Genomic DNA, 14,460 nt, shown 5'->3' on the forward strand with positions numbered 1-14,460 from the left:
ATATTGATAATTACCTTAAGCGTGAATAGATTAAATGCTCCAACCAAAAGACACAGGCTTGCTAAATGGATACAAAAACAAGATCCATATATATGCTGTCTACAAGAGACCCACTTCAGACCTAGGGACACATACAGACTGAAAGTGAGGGGATGGAAAAAGATATTCCATGCGAATGGGAATCGAGAGCTGGAGTAGCAATACTCATATCAGATAAAATAGACTTTAAAGTAAAGGCTGTTACAGGAGACAAGGAAGGACACTACATAATGATCAAGGGATCAATCCAAGAAGAAGATATAACAATTATATATATATATATGCACCCAACATAGGAGCACCTCAATACATAAGGCAATTGCTAACAGCTATAAAAGAGGAAATCAACAGTAACACAATAATAGTGGGGGACTTTAACACCTCACTGACACCTATGGACAGATCATCTGAAATGAAAATAAATAAGGAAACAGAAGCTTTAAATGACACAATAGACCAGATAGATTTAATTGATATTTATAGGACATTCCATCTGAAAATATCAGATTACACTTTCTTCTCAAGTGTGCACGGAACATTCTCCAGGATAGATCACATCTTGGGTCACAAATCAAGCCTCAGTAAATTTAAGAAAATTGAAATCATATCAAGCATCTTTTCTGACCACAATGCTATGAGATTAGAAATGAATTACAGGGGGAAAAACGTAAAAAACAGAAACACATGGAGGCTAAACAATACGTTACTAAATAACCAAGAGATCACTGAGGAAATCAAAAATACGTAGAAACAAATGACAATGAAAACACGAAGATCCAAAACCTATAGGATGAAGCAAAAGCAGTTCTAAGAGGGAAGTTTATAGCTATACAAGCCTACCTCAAGAAACAAGAAAAATCTCAAATAAACAATCTAACCTTACACCTAAAGGAACTAGAGAAAGAAGAACAAACAAAACCCAAAGTTAGCAGAAGGAAAGAAATCATACAGATCAGAGCAGAAATAAATGAAATAGAAACAAAGAAAACAATAGCAAAGATCAATAAAACCAAAAGCTGGTTCTTTGAGAAGATAAACAAAATTGATAAACCATTAGCCAAACTCATCAAGAAAAAGAGGGAGAGGACTCAAATCAATAAAATCAGAAATGAAAAAGGAGAAGTTACAACAGACACCGCAGAAATACAAAGCATCCTAAGAGACTACTACAAGCAACTCTATGCCAATAAAATGGACAAGCTGGAATAAATGGACAAATTCTTAGAAAGGTATAACCTTCCAAGACTGAAACAGGAAGAAATAGGAAATATGAACAGACCAATCACAAGTAATGAAATTGAAACTGTGATTAAAAATCTTCCAACAAACAAAAGTCCAGGACCAGATGGCTTCACAGGTGGATTCTGTCAAACATTTAGAGAAGAGCTAACACCCATCCTTCTCAAGCTCTTCCAAAAAATTGCAGAGGAAGAAACACTCCCAAACTCATTCTATGAGGCCACCATCACCCTTATACCCAAACCAGACAAAGATACTACAAAAAAAGAAAATTACAGACCAATATCACTGATGAATATAGATGCAAAAATCCTCAACAAAATACTAGCAAACAGAATCCAACAACACATTAAAAGGATCATACACCATGATCAAGTGGGATTTACCCCAGGGATGCAAGGATTCTTCAATATACGCAAATGAATCAATGTGATAAACCATATTAACAAATTGAAGAATAAAAACCATATGATCATCTCAATAAATGCAGAAAAGGCTTTTTACAAAATTCAACACCCATTTATGATAAAAACTCTCCAGAAAGTGGGCATAGAGGGACCCTACCTCAACATAATAAAGGCCATATATGAGAAACCCACAGCAAACATCATTCTCAATGGTGAAAAACTGAAAGCATTTCCCCTAAGATCAGGAACAAGACAAGGATGTCCACTCTCACCACTATTATTCAACATTGTTTTGGAAGTCCTAGCCATAGCAATCAGAGAAGAAAAAGAAATAAAAGGAATACAAATTGGAAAAGAAGAAGTAAAACTGTCACTGTTTGCAGATGACATGATACTATACATAGAGAATCCTAAAAATGCCACCAGAAAACTACTAGAGCTAATCAATGAATTTGATAAAGTTGCAGGGTACAAAATTAATGCACAGAAATTTCTTGCATTCCTATACACTAATGATGAAAAATCTGAAAGAGAAATTAAGGAAACACTCCCATTTACCATTGGAACAGAAAGAATAAAATACCTGGGAATAAACCTACTTAGGGAGACAAAAGACCTGTATGCAGAAAACTATAAGACACTGATGAAAGAAAGTAAAGATGATACCTACAGATGGAGAGATATACCATGTTCTTGGATTGGAAGAATCAATATTGTGAAAATGACTATACTACCCAAAGCAATCTACAGATTCAATGCAATCCCTATCAAATTACCAATGGCATTTTTTACGGAACTAGAACAAAAAGTCTTAAAATTTGTATGGAAACACAAAAGACCCCGAATAGCCAAAGCAGTCTTGAGGGAAAAAAACGGAGCTGGAGGAATCAGACTCCCTGACTTCAGACTATACTACAAAGCTACAGTAATCAAGACAATATGGTACTGCCACAAAAACAGAAACATAGATCAATGGAACAAGATAGAAAGCCCAGAGATAAACCCACGCACCTATGGTCAACTAATCTATGAGAAAGGAGGCAAGGATATACAATGGAGAAAAGACAGTCTCTTCAATAAGTGGTGCTGGGAAAACTGGACATCTACATGTAAAAGAAAGCAATTAGAACACTCCCTAACACCATACACAAAAATAAACTCAAAATGGATTTGAGACCTAAATGTAAGACCATACACTATAAAACTCTTAGAGGAAAACATAGGCAGAACACTCTTTGATGTAAATCACAGCAAGATCTTTTTTGATCCACCTCCTAGAGTAATGGAAATAAAAACAAAAATAAACAAATGGGACCTAATGAAGCTTAAAAGCCTCAGCTCCTAGCCTCCACCTGCCCCAGTGGCTGAGCAGACAAGCCTCTCGGGCTGGTGAGTGCTGCTCAGCACCGATCCTCTGTACGGGAATCTCTCCGCTTTGCCCTCCGCACCCCTGTGGCTGCGCTGTCCTCCATGGCTCTGAAGCTTCCCCCCTCTGCCACCCGCAGTCTCTGCCAGTGAAGGGGCTTCCTAGTGTGTGGAAACCTTTCCTCCTTCACAGCTTCCTCCCACTGGTGCAGGTCCCGTCCCTATTCTTTTGTCTCTGTTTTTTCTTTTTTCTTTTGCCCTACCCAGCTACGTGGGGAGTTTCTTGCCTTTTGGGAGGTCTGAGGTCTTCTGCCATAGTTCAGTAGGTGTTCTGTAGGAGTTGTTCCACATGTAGATGTATTTCTGATGTATTTGTGGGGAGGAAGGTGATCTCCACGTCTTACTCTTCCGCCATCTTGATGGTCTCCCGGCAGGTGGATTCTTAACTACTGTGCCACCAGGGAAGTCCCAGTACTAAGCATTTTATACATACTCATTTATTTCTTAAAACAATTCTATGAACCAGGTACTACTGTTGTAGCCATTTTACGCATGAGGAAATTGAGGACCAGGGAAGATAATCAACCTGCCCACAAGTCATGTAGCTAGTAATGGGCAGAGCTAGGATTTGAACTTGGGTGCCTTGGCTCCATAACCCATGTCCTAGAGTACCTGCTACATTGTAAGGTCACCTGGCATGAAAGTAGAGCTATGATTTCTACCCATATTTGCAACCTAGTAGCAAAAGCAGAATAAACACATGTGAAAATGTATGAGAATTTAGCCAAAAAATAAGGAAAACAATATTCTCAAATATTATCCATTCCTCAGATATGTACTAAACAGTCCTGAATATCCAGAGATAAATCCAAAGTAGCCTTTGCCCTTGAGGATTTTCATGTCTAGTCAGGGAGAGAGAGAGAGAAAAATATAGATTCAGTGTAATAAGTCACCAGAAGCCTGCACAGGAGAGAGTGGGAGTTGTGGGAGTGGCACAAACTCAGACTGGGCAGGGGCTCAAGGACAGCTTGCTGGAGGAGGGGAGGGAAAAATTGGAGTTGACATGACCAGGAGATGGGGAAGAGCTTTCTAAGCAGAGAGCAACTGGGCAGATGCCCAGACGTGGGAGATAAGCATGCACTGCTCAGCTGCATGCAGGGCTGGGCCAGGGCGCTGTGGGGCTGACCTGGTGAGCAGGGGTCCCACTGCCCAGCCCAGGGAGGACGGTGACCACCATGTGAAGTGATAGGAGATCAGTGAAGACAATGTCACCGCCCCCTCCTCTTCAGCGACCCCCATAAGGCCTGGTGCCAAGGGCCCCAGAGCAACCTCTCGACTCGTCCACTTCCCAGGGGTAATTGTACTAGCAGAAGCTAGTGTTCGCCAGAGAGTAGCTCCCCAAATGTCCCTGCCTCACTCGGTTCCTCACTGCTGTCATCCCCGTGGAGGGCAAGAGTGATTACAGTTTGCAAGACCGTTTCTGAAGCAGCAGATGGATATCAATTATGCCCAAAGAAATCTGTGACCTAGATACAGTGCGCTCATGTTTTCCCCACATTCTTCGTCACTTGTCGCCTCCACTCAGCTGCTCATCTGGTGACTCTGTTCTTTGAGAAGAAATTGGAGGGTGGGGATAGCAGCCAGGAACCAGCCAAGGTGATAGCTCTAAATTCCAGGGCCCTGGGCAGAATTTTGGAAAGAAACCTCTGAGTCTGCTGGTCCCAGCATGTACCAAGCTGGGGGGTGGGGGTGGGGAGGGATGGGGGATGGTGCCTCGCCTCACGCCAGCGCTGAAAGGGCTGCTGCCTCCTGCCCGAGGCTTTTAACTTAATTTATTCTTCAGTTAGACCAGAAGCGGCCCCAAGCTAGGGCATTGGTTAATAGACAGCGGCAATTATCTATTAATAAAATCTAGACGCGAGAGATGGAATTGCTTCTTTGTAGAGATGTGACTAATAGAAGCCACAATCTGTTGAATGGAGTTCTAGTTAATTTTTATTTGTTCTTTTTTTCTGAGTTTTTTCTTATTTCATGGGTGGTAGGTGATGAATAAGGCCCATTGGAGGCTGGCACTAGCAGATAAAAGCTTCTTGCTCTTTTTCTGCTGGAGAATTTCTTCCGATTTCCCAGAGGGCCCGGGGTGCTGGGATGGCAGTTGAATGAACGCATTGCTGCTCAGGAGGGAAGCACCTATTCCGGGGGCATTTGGGGCTGGGGGGACGGGTCAGCACCCCCACTGGAGAGCGCTCACCCAGGGCACGTTTCCTCTGTGTCCCAACAAGTGTTCCTGCGAGGCACACAGCACCCTGCCCTGACCTTTAACCACTTCCCGTTCACAGTATGTCAACCCAGCCTTCGAAAGGATGATGGGCTACCACAAAGGTGAGCTCCTGGGGAAAGAACTCGCCGAGCTGCCCAAAAGTGACAAGAACCGGGCGGACCTTCTCGACACCATCAACACCTGCATCAAGAAGGGCAAGGTGGGTGAAACCAAACCAGTCCACAAACCCCTCCCCAATGCATGTTTTCTTCTGTGAGTTTTTATGTCCCGTCTTTAACGTTGGCTTCTTTAATAACATTCCAATTAAGTGAAAAATCCTTTATGTTTGCAAGATGAGTTAACTTTTGAGTTAATTTTGGATAGCAAGCGAACCTGGTGCTTATGATGGTATAGTATCTGGTGATTTTGTGTAAGGAAATTTCTTCCTTCACATGAATGAATCTCACCTGTCATGGCTGGAATTTCATACCTATGTCTGAGCAGAGCTGTTCTGTATTTTTTAGTTTATCCAGTGTTTGGGGGACTAAGAGCATTTAATGTCAGTATTTACATGTCTTACAGGCCCAGTTTTCGGTCACTTTTCCTTTTTCTGCTCTCTTTACCCATCACAGTTCAGTTTGTCCAGCGACCTCCACTGCATCCCAGCAGCTGAAGGCAGTGGTGCAGGTGCGGTGGGCATCTCCCCACAAGCCTTCCCTTCCAGAGGAACGTTGCTGTCATAGCTGGAACTGCCTGGGCATTTTCTTTTAAGCATTCAGATGCTTTCTCTGATGTGAAGTAGTTAGATAAGCATTGTATTTATTTAATGGGGGACCATTTTATAGAAATAAAATGTTTGGCTTATATATCATGGCCAAATTAGTAAAGGAAAAGAACATTGGGGCAGTGAGACTGAAAAGGAAACGGGACATTGTCAGGTCCTCCAAAAAATCTGCCTGAAGAGTACTGCCACACATCTGGTGACCCCAACATGCATACCAGTTAGCCATCCTGTGTGAGTGTGCTGGCAAGAAAAGGCTGCAAAGAATCTCAGGTCTAATTCAACCACTTCCTCCCAGAAATAGTGGAGGTGCCACAGGCTCCCCCTTGAGGTCACCGGGCTCTTTATCCTAGCCGGTTCCTCAGAGTCTGGCCACAGCAAGTGGCCTTCACACTCCCCTTTGTCTCATCCATGGAAACTGCCAGGAGCCAGATTAAGCCCAGAGAAGGCTTGGCTGGAGGTCCGATAGGATAGTAGAAAGATGATGGGCTTCAAGGAAAGTTAAGAGATAAATTTATAACCACATTTTTCACCTGCTCACGTGGGCACATTAGTCAGCATCTCTGAGCCTCTGTTTACCTGTCTGCAAATGAAGGGTGAGAATATCAAGCTCACAGGTTGTTGTAAAGATCTCGAGAAAGACCTCAGAAGAACCCCTTGACCTGGTGCCCCTACACCCACAGGGCTGAGAGCAGGGATGGCACCCGCTGCTCAAGTGTCCCGGAACCGGGAGGGGCAGCCCCTGGTGGTGGGCTCACTGCTCTGGTGGGCTCTGAGCACTGTGACGATGAGCCTTACGTAGTCACCGCCGCGGTGGGTGCAACTGTGGAGCGGTATTCTGTGGAATGTGACAAAAGCATGTGGGAACTTCATGGCTGAACTTGATGAGACCCTCTGTAGGAGCCGCCGAATGCCTGGACAGAAGGATTTTAAGAGCTCTCTTTATGTAGGAGTGGCAGGGGGTTTACTATGCCAGACGGAAATCCGGCGACAGCATCCAACAGCATGTGAAGATCACTCCAGTGATTGGCCAAGGAGGGTGAGCGCCAACTCTTAAACTCCATTGTTTTGAGGGGCCCCTGTGGGCGTTGGGTTTGTGTATGGAAATGCAAGTGTGTTAGACCCACAAATACAGTAGGACTGGGTCTGTACATAGTACCTGCCAAGGACACCTCCATGTGGCCGGCAGCAGCCCCAAAACAGCACAAGCTCTTCTGCTTGTGGGCTTTATGAAGCGTCACCCTGACTGTCCACTTCCGCCTGATTGTCTGTGGGTCCATTGTCCCCACGCCGCAAGGAGCTCAGTTTCTAGGCCTTTCCCTGTCATCACAAAGACCACAGAACAGCAGGGCTCGCTGCCTCAGCCCCACCTGGGAGCAGAGCTTCTCTCCTTGAGGCACCGTGATGATTCTCTCCAGGCCTCGGGGCTTGTTCCACAAGGAGGAGAGAACCCTGGGGGCCATGGTTAGGAGAAAAAGGTGTCTGACCAGAAGCTGAGACATCTGATTCCATGTAAATCTCAGGTTACCCGAGGAGGCAGTTCATTTGCAGAGAGATAAGGAAAATGCGCAATTCCATTTCCTTCTCCCAGTTACATTTTGTGAGAAGGTTTATGGAGCCAAACAGGACCCCCTAACAGTACATCACTGAGGAGCCTTTGTAAACAAGCCTGAAGGTCAACCAGCCAGCTTCATAGGACAGGTTTACAAGGGACACACGCCGTTGGGTGACGTTTTGGAAAAAGAAAAAGAGCAGTTATGGTGGCGAATAACCAGAAAAGGAGAGCCCTGTCTGTGACTCTTATTGTGTGGTTAGAAAACGTTCTGTAGTCAGCAAAGTGTCTGTAGGTTGTTTCCGCTCCAATTTTACTTATTTGTTAGTTTCAAAACTGTTCCCCCTCCGTTCAGAATCCACTGTCTCATGTTTCCTGCCACTTTGCTTCACTCCGCATGGTGGGGGCACTGGTAGCCCTGACCAGGGGTTTCGAGCGCACAGAGAGAGGCCCCCAAATCCCTCCTGAGTGCACAGGCTTCCGCGTGGCCATTTCCACCAGCGGTCAGAGCTCTGAGGCCACGATGGCCGTCACATTATTGTTTCCAACCATCATCCTTAGACCGTCTTCTCAAGCTAAGATTCACTGTGTGTGTGCGACCAGAATTATTAGGTAACAAGGTGGAGGAGACCGAGTTATTGTTTGGTGATTTCTGTCAGAATGAGTTTTTCTGATCTTTCTGATTTGACAGATAAGAACAAGAAGTTCTAGAGCCCAGAGACAGTGTTATTTTTTTCCCCCAATATTTTCCCCCAGTGAGCTATCAGAGGAAATTCTTACTAAAAGTAGGGAAATTTTACCTCTTCCTATTTAGTGATGCTCACTACAGAATAACCAGAACTCTTCAGAGTCCTCCAGAGAAAACTGAACCGAAGAGAGAGACAGACAGAGACAGAGAGACAGAAGCAGAGACACAGAGAGAAGAGATTCATTACTATAAAATCGAACATAGCCCTCTGTAATTCTAGCTTCGCTCAGTAGAAAATCTACCTTGAGCTGATCTTTGTGCAGTACTAAGGCACCTGTTGTCTTTTCCTGGTGTCCTTGTGGTAATGAGCAAGACCACAGGCTGTTTTGGGATTCTGTCCACGATCTTAAAATAAGAGGATTTTTCTGTGCCTGAAAAATGCCATCATTTATGATGACCGGGCTGTGAAAGAATGTGGAATATTAAATGTAAAATCAACAACCATGAACTTTGGTCATTGTCCAAATGAGTCTTTGCCTTTTATATAAGCTATAAAAGTATTAGTGTCAGCAGAATTAAATCCCATTTTAATTTAAAGTCTGGAGGAGCATTTCATCCTGTCACTGATGCTATCTAGGAGCCAGGCCTCAGGAGTTGGTTAGAAAATGAGGTACCCATTAGGGAAGTGTTTCTGAGCCGGCTATGATTAAAAGGGAAGCCCAGTTTCTGAAGGCATGTGTGGGCTGTGTGTGAAAAAAAATGCATCTTTTATAGACTGTGTTTTGTCGGAATTTAAAATCTGCCTTAGAATGGACCCTGGAGTTTTACTTGAAGAAGATTCTGTTGATGTTTTCATTTGCTAATTTGTTGAATCATCTCATATCTGACTCACTAATAACTGATTATTTATGTTATTAGGAAAATTAGGCATTTTGTCTCCCTCAAGAAACTGTGTTGTACCACTGACAAAAATAAGCAGGTATGGTATTCAGTTTGCTTCATTTGCTTTGTCGGCTTGACCATGCGTTCGTTACGTTCTCACCGCGGTTCTCTACTTGTCTTTCTCCATATCTTACTGTAGTTGCCAATTAAGAAGCTTTATGACAGAATTAGGCCCTTAGACAAATAGTAAAAGAAAAAATTCCCCAGCAAGGCTATACACTTTATTAGTAACACATGTCAGTTATGATTTAGCTTGTGACTGTGCAGCTCAGGACCAATATATTTTATGAGAGCATAAAATTTTTTCTCCAAATAAAAAATGTTCTAATTTGCTACCTTAATTTCTTAAGTGAAAGTTATATATGCATTTGAGCATTTCACCCCTATAAATTCATGTCAAAACCAAAAATCATTTATAATTAGTACTATGATTTTTTTTAACCGTTATATCATGCAGAACAATATATTTGAGTGTTTTCTGAAGTAACAGAATTTTAGTAAGTTGCTGTCTTTAAGAACTTTTTTAGGTAGTTTTATCATAGAGAACACCAACGGTATTGATATTTTTCTTTTTTTTTTAACATCCTTATTGGAGTATAATTGCTTTACAATGTTGTGTTAGTTTCTGCTGTACAACAAAGTGAATCAGCTATATGTATACATATATCTCCATATCCCCTGTGTCTCCCTCCCACCCTCCCTATCCCACCCCTCTAGGTGGTCACAAAGCTGATCTCCCTGTGCTCTGCAGCTGCTTCCCACTAGCTATCTATTTTACATTTGGTAGTGTATATATGTCAATGCTACTCTCTCACTTCGTCCCAGCTTCCCCTTCCCCCTCCCCGTGTCCTCAAGTCCATTCTCTATGTCTGTGTCTTTATTCCTGTCCTGCCCCTAGGTTCATCAGAACCATTTTTTTTTTTAGAGTCCATATATGTGTGTTAGCATACGGTATTTGTTTTTCTCTTTCTGACTTACTTCACTCTGTATGACAGACTCTAGGTCCATCCACCTCACTACAAATAACTCAATTTCATTTCTTTTTAAGGCTGAATAATATTTCATTGTATATATGTGCCACATCTCCTTTATCCATTCATCTGTCGATGGACACTTAGGTTGCTTCCATGTCCTGGCTATTGTAAATAGTGCTTCAATGAACATTGTGATACATGACTCTTTTTGAATTATGGTTTTCTCGGGGTATATGCCCAGTAGTGGGATTGCTGGGTCACATGGTAGTTCTATTTTTAGTTTTTTAAGGAACCTCCATACTGTTCTCCATAGTGGCTATATCAATTTACATTCCCACCAACAGTGCAAGAGGGTTCCCTTTTCTCCACACCCTCTCCAGCATTTATTGTTTGTAGATTTTTTGATGATGGCCATTCTGACTGGTGTGAGGTGATACCTCACTGTAGTTTTGATTTGCACTTCTCTAATGATTAGTGATGTTGAGCACCCTTTCATGTGTTTGTTGGCAATCTGTATATCTTCTTTGGAGAAATGTCTATTTAGGTCTTGTGTCCACTTTTGGATTGGGTTGTTTGTGTTTTTGATATTGAGCTGCATGAGCTGCTTATATATTTTGGAGATTAATCCTTTGTCAGTTGCTTCATTTGCAAATATTTTCTCCCATTCTGAGGGTTGTCTTTTCATCTTGTTTATGGTTTCCTTTGCTGTGCAAAAGCTTTTAAGTTTCATTAGGTCCCATTTGTTTATTTTTATTTCCATTTCTCTAGGAAGTGGGTCAAAAAGGATCTTGCTGTGATATTTTTTCTTTTTGATTTATACTTTAGTACTGGATTGTGTGTATTGTCACTTCCTGCTTTAAAGTTTGTTGATTAAAAAGTATTCAACAAACATAATTACCAATGATCTATTTTTTAATACAAATCTATTTATTTTATTTAGGTATAATTGATGTGCAATATTATATGTTTCAGAAGTACAACATAGTTATTCACAATTTTAAAAGTTATAGTCCGTTTATAGTTATTATAAAATATTGTCTATATTCCCTGTGTTATACTATATATCTGTGTAGCTTATTCATTGTAGACATAGTAGTTTATACCTCTTAATTCCCTACCCAAGTTTTCCTCTCCCCCTTTCCCTCTCCCCTCTGGTAACCACTAGTTCTCTATATCTGAGTCTGTTTCTTTTTTCTTCATTCATTTGTTTTATTTTTTAGATTCTGCATATAAGTGATATCATACAGTCTTTCTCTGTCTGACTTATTTCACTTAGCATGATACCCTCCAAGTCCATCCATGTTGTTGCAAATGGCAAAATGTCATTCTTTTTTATGGTTGAGTAGTATTCCATTGTGTGTGTTTGTGTGTATGTGTGCGTGTGTGTACCTCCAGTGATCTATTTTTGAAAACCTTTCAAACATGGCCTTTGACTTAGATGAAGATTTTGAAAGAAGGGACAGTGTCTCTCAAGGATATGAAAGGCTTCAGGGCATAATCCATTTTAGTGTAGCATGTCGGAGACTTGGGAAGTGGTGTGGGATCAGGAGAAAGCCCGGCCAGGCAAGGAAGTAAGCTGGGACATGGCACACCCAAGATGCCTGGGCTCCTCCCGGTGAGAAGGCGGCCCCAGAGGGGAGGAGACTCAGTGCAGTGAGCTTCCAGCTGGTGTCTCAGCCCATCGAAGGGATCCATGTCCATCTGCTTTTTAAAAAAATAATGACTCAGTATTTGTATATACTGTGAACTGATCACCACGGTAAGTCTAATTAACATCCATCGCCATATGTAGTTACAATTTTTTTTCTTTTGAGAACTTTTAATATCTACTCTTAGCAAATTTCAAATATGCAACATAGCATTATTGACTATAGTCCATGCTGTACAGGACATCCTCAGGACTTATTCGTTATAACTGGAAGTTTGTACTTTTTGACCTCCTGCATCCCTTTATTTATTTATTTATTTATTTTTGGCTGCCTTAGGTCTTTGTTGCTGTGCGTGGGCTTTGTTTAGTTGCGGTGAGTTGGGGCTACTCTTCTTGCAGTGCGTGGGTTTCTCATTGTGGTGGCTTTTCTTGTTGTGGAGCACGGGCTCTAGGCGCGTGGGCTTCAGTAGTTGTGGCTCGCGGGCTCTAGAGTGTAGGCTCAGTAGTTGTGGCGCACGGGCTTAGTTACTCTGCGGCATGTGGGATCTTCCCAGACCAGGACTCGAACCCATGTCCCCTGTGTTGGCAGGCGGATTCTTAACCACTGCGCCACCAGGGAAGCCTCCTGCATCCCTTTTACCCACCCCCCACCCCCACCTCTGGCAACCACCGATCTGTTGTCTGTGTGTATGAGTTTGAGGGTTTTTTTAGATTCCACGTATTAGTGATAACATGTGGTATCTGCCTTTCTCCATCTGATTTATTTCACTTACCATAATGCCCTCAAGGGCCATCCATGTTGTTGCAAATGGCAAGATTTCCTTCTTTCTTATGGCTAAATAATATTTCATTGTATGTGTATATACCACATTTTCTTTATCCATTCAACCATCCGTGGTTGTTTCCATGTCTTGGCTATTGTAAATAATGCTGCAGTGAGTATGGGGTTGCATATATCTTTTAGAGTTAGTGATTTTATTTCCTTTGAATAAATACCCAAAAGTGGAATTTCTGGATCATATGGTAGTTCCATTTTTAATGTTTTGAAGAACTTCCATGCTGTTTCCCATAGTGGCTGCACCAGTTTACATTCCCACCAACAGTGCACAAGGGTTCCCTTTTGTCTACATCCTTGACAACACTTGTTATTTTTTTACTTTTTGATAATAGCCATGTTAACAGGTGTGAGTTTATATCTCACTGTGGTTTTGATTTGTATTTCCCTGAAAACTAGTGATGTTGAACACCTATTTGTATACCTGTTGGCCATCTGTATGTCTTCTTTAGAAAACTGTCTATTTAGATCCTCCACCCATTTTTTTATTGGGTTCTTTGTTTTTTTGCTGTTGAGTTATATGAGTTCTTTATATTTTTTTAGATGCTAACTCCCTTATCAGACATATGATTTGCAAATATTTTCTCCTATTTGGTAGGATATCTTTTCCTTTTGTTGGTGGTTTTCTTTGCTATGCAAAGCATTTTAGTTTTATGTAGTCCCAATTGTTTATATTTGGTTTCGTTGCCTTTGCTTTTGGTATCAAAAAATCACTGCAAGACCAACATCAAGGAGCTTATCCCCTATGATTTCTTCTAGGAATTTCATGATTTCAGATTTTAAGTTCAAGACTTTAATCCATTTTGAGTAGATTTTTGTGTATAGTGTAAGATAGTGATCCAGTTTCATTCTTTTCCATGTGGCTATTTTTTTTTAATTTATTTATTTTGTTTATTTATTTTTGGCTGCATCAGGTCTTTGTTGCTGTGCACGAGCTTCCTCTAGTTGCGGCCAGCGGGGGCTACTCTTCATTGCGGTGCGCAGGCTTCTCATTGCGGTGGCTTCTCTTGTTGCAGAGCACGGGCTCTAGGCGTGCAGGCTGCAGTAGTTGTGGCCCGTGGGCTCAGTAGTTGTGGCTTGTGGGCTCTAGAACGCAGGCTCAGTAGTTGTGGCACACGGGCTTAGTTGCTCCACGGCATGTGGGATCTTCCCGGACCAAGGATGGAACCCGTGTCCCCTGCACCGGCAGGCAGACTCCCAACCACTGCACCACCAGGGAAGCCCTCCATGTAGCTATTTAATCCAACACCATTTACTGAAGAAACTATTCTTTCCACCTTGTATATTCTTGGCTCCTTTGTCATAAATTAATTGACCATATATATGTGGGTTTATGTCTGGACTCTCTATTGATCTACATCATTAGATACATTGAACTATCTATGCAGATAAATATGTGTCTGCTTTTATGCCAATACCATACTGTCTTGATTACTATAGGTTTGTAACATAGTTTGAAATTGGGGAGTGTGATACCTCCAGCTTTGTTCTTCTTTCTTAAGAATATTGGAAAAATATTCTAGAATAGCAAAAGGAATCATGTACTTTTTTGTAAGATTTAGTTCAACATAAAATGCCTCCTTCAGCACTGAGTGTTTCATTTGGAATCAGGAAATTTTCACTTAATAACATAAACTCATGCAGAGAGGCAAGTCCTTGGAGACCTCTGGGAAAGGAGGGGGAACTGACTTTCACAGGAAAAAAATTCTCCCAACAGCAAAGTTTAGACA

General features: G+C 41.9%; 1 protein-coding gene across 9 annotated transcripts in view; it reads left to right on the forward strand.

The window, feature by feature from the left end:
* PDE8B (phosphodiesterase 8B) overlaps positions 1-14,460 on the forward strand; it is a 258,410-nt gene that overhangs the window by 154,385 nt on the left and 89,565 nt on the right. For 4 of the 9 annotated variants that reach the window (XM_068535535.1, XM_068535542.1, XM_068535536.1 and 1 more), the window contains 3 exons: positions 5,390-5,530; positions 7,042-7,130; positions 9,250-9,310. The exons of 2 other annotated variants lie outside the window; for them this stretch is intronic. In XM_068535535.1, coding sequence (XP_068391636.1) covers positions 5,390-5,530; positions 7,042-7,130; positions 9,250-9,310 — 291 coding nt within the window. The remainder of the gene's footprint in view (positions 1-5,389; positions 5,531-7,041; positions 7,131-9,249; positions 9,311-14,460) is intronic. 3 more of the 9 variants (XM_068535537.1, XM_068535540.1, XM_068535541.1) reach the window with 3 other exon arrangements.

Source organism: Eschrichtius robustus, chromosome 2 (genome assembly GCF_028021215.1).
Source record: "Eschrichtius robustus isolate mEscRob2 chromosome 2, mEscRob2.pri, whole genome shotgun sequence".
NCBI lineage: Eukaryota > Metazoa > Chordata > Mammalia > Artiodactyla > Eschrichtiidae > Eschrichtius > Eschrichtius robustus.